This window comes from Uloborus diversus, chromosome 2 (genome assembly GCF_026930045.1).
Source record: "Uloborus diversus isolate 005 chromosome 2, Udiv.v.3.1, whole genome shotgun sequence".
NCBI classification, from domain to species: domain Eukaryota; kingdom Metazoa; phylum Arthropoda; class Arachnida; order Araneae; family Uloboridae; genus Uloborus; species Uloborus diversus.
The window spans coordinates 63,670,361-63,676,360 of record NC_072732.1 but is presented as its reverse complement, the minus strand read 5'-3'; the positions used below and the strand labels follow the sequence as shown (position 1 = coordinate 63,676,360).

General features: G+C 35.5%; 1 protein-coding gene across 1 annotated transcript in view; it reads left to right on the top strand.

Annotated features, from left to right (window-relative positions):
* Nucleotides 1-1,022: 1,022 nt before the first annotated feature.
* The window catches only part of LOC129217084 (FMR1-interacting protein NUFIP1-like), a 62,060-nt gene continuing 57,082 nt past the window's right edge, over nucleotides 1,023-6,000 (top strand). The window contains exon 1 of the mRNA XM_054851332.1: nucleotides 1,023-1,750. Within this exon, the coding sequence (XP_054707307.1) occupies nucleotides 1,088-1,750 (663 nt within the window). The 5' untranslated portion in view covers nucleotides 1,023-1,087. The remainder of the gene's footprint in view (nucleotides 1,751-6,000) is intronic.

Below are 6,000 nucleotides of genomic sequence, written 5' to 3'. Positions count from 1 at the left end.
TCCACGCATCTACCGAGTTGAACATCGAATTTGTTGTTTGAAATGCTTGCGAGAGTATCTAATCAGTATCGCTTCTTTTTTTATATAAATAAAATATGTCTTCTTTGTTTAGTTCTATAAAAGTTTGAAGGGTAAACATTAGTGGCCGCCCTCGGTGCTCCTTTTAGAAGGCACCCTTTCATGCTTCAGGAGGGGGACCATTTCCCTCATTTCTCCTCTCCTTTATCCATGCCTGATTTAACGGTTCTGTCACAAATTTTGCAACCAAATGAAGCATGTGTGTAAAGAGTAGATATTAATGGACAATGAACCAACAAAATGTTCCCTAACATTCTATTTTTCTTAAACTATGTCATGTTGTCGGGAAATCGACACTTACGTACTTTGATAATTGAACATTTAAAATTCAGCATATTTATTCGACTTATTTTAAGTTATCTTGTGAGAAATTCTTGAGGAATTTTGCTTGATTATAAGAACTATATGATGCGGCCTGCGACCGCCCCTTGCTTTGGCCGCCCTTGTGCGGTGCACACCCTGCACACCTGCTGATAGGATCGGCCCTGCTGATGCGGGCTCTACCTTCACCATTTGGGAAACAAGTAAATGCTACCGGTTACCGCTCCGGTTAACGTTTTAAGCTGTTGATTGGTTGATTGAAGCACGTGATCTAAATGAAGACTGCACTAAATCAGAATGCATGCAAAATCCATCCATTAATGCTGCATAGAGTCCCTATATAGGGACTCTAATGCTGCAAAGCGATCATCAACACTGAATTTTGAGTACAAATATCTACACAATGTGGATTTGGAACATATGAGAATGAATTGAGATTAAAACTTATGCACAGTTTTTATTAAAAACTTTTAATTCTTCATTACGTTTTAATTCTTTTCTTTTTGTTTGTTACATAAGAAGAAAATGGAACGCTCAGATGGCACTCCACTTTCCTTGTCTCTCAGTTTCGGCCATGCGTTTAAAATTTGAACTGTAACTGCCAAATCAAAACAACATGGCTTCGTACGGAGCACCGAGACCATTCATCATACCAGGAAATCTAGCATTTTCTTCTACCAATTATCCAATGAATCCTGGAATGCAACAACAGTTACGACCACCGTTTCAACCGAATTTATCTGCAACAGTTTCCAATTTCTCTCCTCCAATTATAGAATGTCCTCCTCCTACGTTTCAAAACCGACCTCCATTTCCACATTTTGGCGATCCCAGACCTCGCGCAGTAAGTGAATCTATGAACTCTCCACCTTTTAAATTTATGGGCAGTAATGTGCCACCTCCTAGACAGGAAGTTCCCCGATTTGCTTTTCCAAACAATGTGAATGCACCTTCATTTCGTCCAATGATTGATCGTCCTCCACCATGCAGACAAAATTTTCCAATGTTTCCTAGTGCTGGTGAAAATAATCATTTCAGTCCAAGACCCGACTATCGTCATCCTCTACCAAGAGCAGTTAATCCTCAAGTAAGACCTCTTTTCCGTGAAAGTGTTCCACATTTGCATCCTAATGTATCTTCAGTTCAAATGGAGCCAAGATTTTCAGCACCGTTTGCAAGAGCACCTTTTCAACACCGGTTTCCCCCTAGAAATAGAAGCCCTTCATTTACACGTCAATCATCTTCATACGGCATGAGGGGAAGGTCTGGAGTGCCACCCAAAAGAAAAAATACAGTTCCTTTTAACAACACCAACAAAAAGTTTAAAGAAAGAGATGGGCGAAAAATAAAGGTAATTTTGTGTTAGTAAAATTGGTCTTTAATAAGATTTTATAACATGTTCAAAGTGTTCACCAAAAAAATAAGTTTCACTCTTATGCTAACAGTTTGTGTTTTCTTCATTTTAACACTTTTAAATTTTCAATTTTCTCTTTGTTTATTTAACAAATTCCATCCACTTGTGAAGTTAGTAGAGTTTATTTCATACTAGCTTTGTTTCTATATTATAAAAGAATACCATATATTTTACTGTTAATTCAAACAATTATTTGCTTTCTGTAGCTGTAGAATTGATTATGCAAATATTGATTATGTTTGAAATTTTTTGAGAGATTTGCAGAAGAATTTAAAAGCTATATGCAATATGCCATATGTCATTGGGTTATAACCAACATCCATATATTGCATTTAAACTGTAAAAGCATGTATTCTGATGAGCTGTAATTTTCAGAAATTTAATATGAGTAGCAGGCTTGAAGTAATCGCCGATTACGTAATCGTAATCTGCGTAATCGATTACATTTTTGGGTAATTGTAATCATAATCATAATCTGTCAATGGGACACTCGTAATCTTGTAATCGTAATTTTAATCAAGTGTTTCTTGCATAATCGTAATGGTAATCTAAGTTTAGATAATCGTAATTTTGTTTCATAATCGTGTAATCCCGACTTGCTGAAAGTGAAAACTTTCAAGTTGCGTCTCTACAAGGCTATGCAGACGATGGGATCTGGACTGAGGAAAAGATAAGACTTCAATAGAAAAGTACAAAGGATTAGACAGCAAGGCCTTTAGGCCCTGCTGTTAAGTGCTTGTTAGCGAAGGGTCATAAACAAGCCGCATCTTAAGTAGTTTGTGGATTTTGTACCCTGTAGGTGTCATTGACAGGAACGCGTCCCCAAGTTGGATTGGTCATCAATTTTCCTTTTCATCTGTGAATGACAAACAAACAAGCGGAGCTACCGCCTCGGAAAGAGAACAATATCAACAGTGCTGTACGAACACGTTTTCGTTTCGAGAAAGTTCTAAAAAACAGTTATATGCCTTTGGTGTTTTTTTTTTTTTTTTTACTTTCATTAGCGGAAGAGGAGGAATTTTGTCAAAAGGAGAGCGAATTTGGATTTGCACTTCAGTGCTCATTGACGCGCACTATCTTAGCGGTTCTTTGATTTTTGTGATGACATCACTCTGGTAAATGATTTTTCAAAATATTTTCACATCTAATTTAATCTTAAATTTATGCTTTATATTTTAATGCTGATAATTTTTAATAGGTACATAAGAGAAAAAAGTTTGCATTTAAAGATTTTAAAAACATTTGTTTTAACGTGTATGAATTATTTTTAAATGTTAATTATCGTTTTGTGCTTAGAATATTGTCAATATAAGCCTTTTGCATTTTAGTTTGTTTTACATTCATGTTTTTTGAGGAAATAAAAGCACTTCAGTGTTCTTTAAAAACTGAGATACAAAAATATTATTATAAAATGCTTATGCATGTGGGGAAAAAAATAATGCCTGGAAATCATAGCAAAACTTATTATACTCATTTTTACTTTTTAAAGTGCCAATTGTATTGCTTTAAGAGTGTTCAAGTACCATCTTGAGGACCTCCTGACCAAAAATTTGCAATACTCGAATACAACAAAGCTGTTAGCACTGGAATCCGGACAAAACGTCCAAATCCAAAACGTCCACGGACATAACATCCATGACCAAAACGTCCAACGAACGAAACATCCGAGGGACAGAACGTGGAGCGGACATAATGTCCAACGGACATAACGTCCAACAGACACAGGGTCCAAGGACAGAACGTCCACATTTTTGGACAGCTAGGACATAACGTCCAGTTTTCTGAGCAGGCTAGACAAAATGTCCGGATTTAAAAGTTTTTCCTTTGTCTCATCTAATTTTGTTAAATTCTTTGTGTAAAATCTTTTTAATAAGGATTGAGTCTGTATAGACCCCCCTCCCTCCTTCTCCCCACACACACTGACAAGGCACTGGGATCCGGACTTTGGGATCATTAACTTCTAGAATGAGTCACTATGAAGAATCGGAAGTATTTCAAGTAGCTTCAATTTTGACCCAAGGTTCAAATGCAACTGGTACGATTCATGCACAAAAAAAGAAAAAAAAATAAAATAAATTATCAAGGAAGAAATAAAGTCTAACAAAGACTGTCATAACATTTGCATTGAATCAGAAACCAAGGACACATAAGATGTGTCACCAAAACAGCCTGCAAAAAAAGGGAAATTGTTCGCATTTTTAGAAAAACCAACCAGCACTTACAAAAATAATAATTCCTTAATAGAGGAGAAAATCGAAAGCGAAATAAATACATATGAAACTAGCGCACCAAATGGGCATAATATTGATCCCTTAGAATACTAGGGATCCAATATTCATGTATACCCATTAACTATGACATTGTTGCCGCAAAATAATAATGAGAATAATATAGTATATGTGTGCATGTATTTTCCTCTCACGAGTCTGTAATCGTAATCAAAATCGTAATTTGCACATCGTAATTGTAATCTATTACATTTTTGACATAATCTAATCCTTGCTGTAATCGTAATTACGTTTTGGCAGAGGATTATAATCGTAATCGTAATTGTAATCTCCTATTTTTCGAGCTGGTAATCATAATTGTAATCGATTACATTTTCTCGTAATCAACTCCAAGCCTGATGAGTAGAAACCAAAGTTTACGAAAAGTCAAAATATATTACTAGACTTAATTTTTCACAATCATGACGTGCTCGTCAAAATTAAAGCCTCGCGAAAATAAGTGCTTCAACAATTATAAAATGAAAGGTTCATGGCACTCATATGCAAACATTTGAAGAAAGTTAAAACCTTTTCAAATAGTAATAATGCATTTTTAGTTGAGATGTAAGTAAATTAAATTTATGAAATGGAAAAGGTGCAACAAGGCATTCTGAATTTTTAAATAATATGCTTGCCTTTGTGCTATATAAGTCAAACAAATAATTGAGTTTAAAATTGCACAAAAAGCGATAACAATTCTTACCTATGCTCAGGTAGGGTAAAATGGGTAGTAAAAATATGCAGTTTAAAAAACAAATTATTTTAAATTAAATTTGCACTTTTTTGAGTTTGATATGCTTGTGGCTGTTTTGAATTCTATTTCAAAAAAAATTTGGGGGGAATTTTTATTACTGTGTCATAATATCTTTAGTGTTCCCGCTAGGCCGTTTTTGAAGGGCGCAGCGCCCTGCCCTTTTCCATATCGGCAGAATGCGCCCTGCCCTTCATTTAGTGCCCAAAATGCGCCCTGCCCTTTTCAAAAATAAAGAATTGCTCCTTGTGTTTTTAAAAAGATATCACAAGCATCTTATCGAACCCCATGATATCCAGCAATTTCATTTGTCCAGCGATTCACAAAAACGTCCAAGTATTGTCCTTGTCCCCAGAATTTCACCCAGAATTCACAGCCCCATAAATAAAAGGAGGAGCAAACACCTAGGCAAAGAGAGTAAATGAGATTCTCAGAATTCAGACAGGCTTATCAGTTGGGTACAAAAGCAAGTTCTTCCTTCTTCCCAGGGGGGGGCTTAAAAGGGTGTGGGAAGGGGTCCAGTCATCTGTGAAGGGGGGGGGGAGATTGTTTCATTCAAGCCCCAACTTTGATCTGAGAATCAACAATGACAGTAAACATTTCATAGTATTTTCTGCTGCAGGATCAGGGGATTCCAGGAAAAGTAGAAGGGGTAGTTGGAAAAAGTCTGAGTGAGACGCAAACGACACGTACCTTCTGCTAAAAACAAATTTAAAGAGTTGGTAGAAAAGAATATATATGCCAGCAGATAAAATATGAAGATTAGTGATGTTTCAGGCATTTTTTCTTCTGCAAAATAGAACAAAAGAAGGGTTGGTATGCTCTTGATAAAACTTGAAAAGGGCTTAGGAAAAAAGTTCATTTTTAAGTAATTGAAAAAGTTATGAAAGCTTATCTAGTGCTTGAATTCTTTAGGCATTCGTTGAATTGTGTATATATTTTTTTAAACATTTCATCAATGCAATTTTATTAACATGTATCAATAAAAGAAACTGCTTAATAAACTCACAATAAAAGAAATCTTAAAACGTGCATCGCACAAAATCGTCCACTGCGCTTGAGATGTCAATCCTTTTGCATCTTGTAAATATTTTAATGCTTTTGACAGTCGGAAATGATTTTGACACATGCTGACTTATATTAGCGCATTTTATGTTTTATTTTTAAAA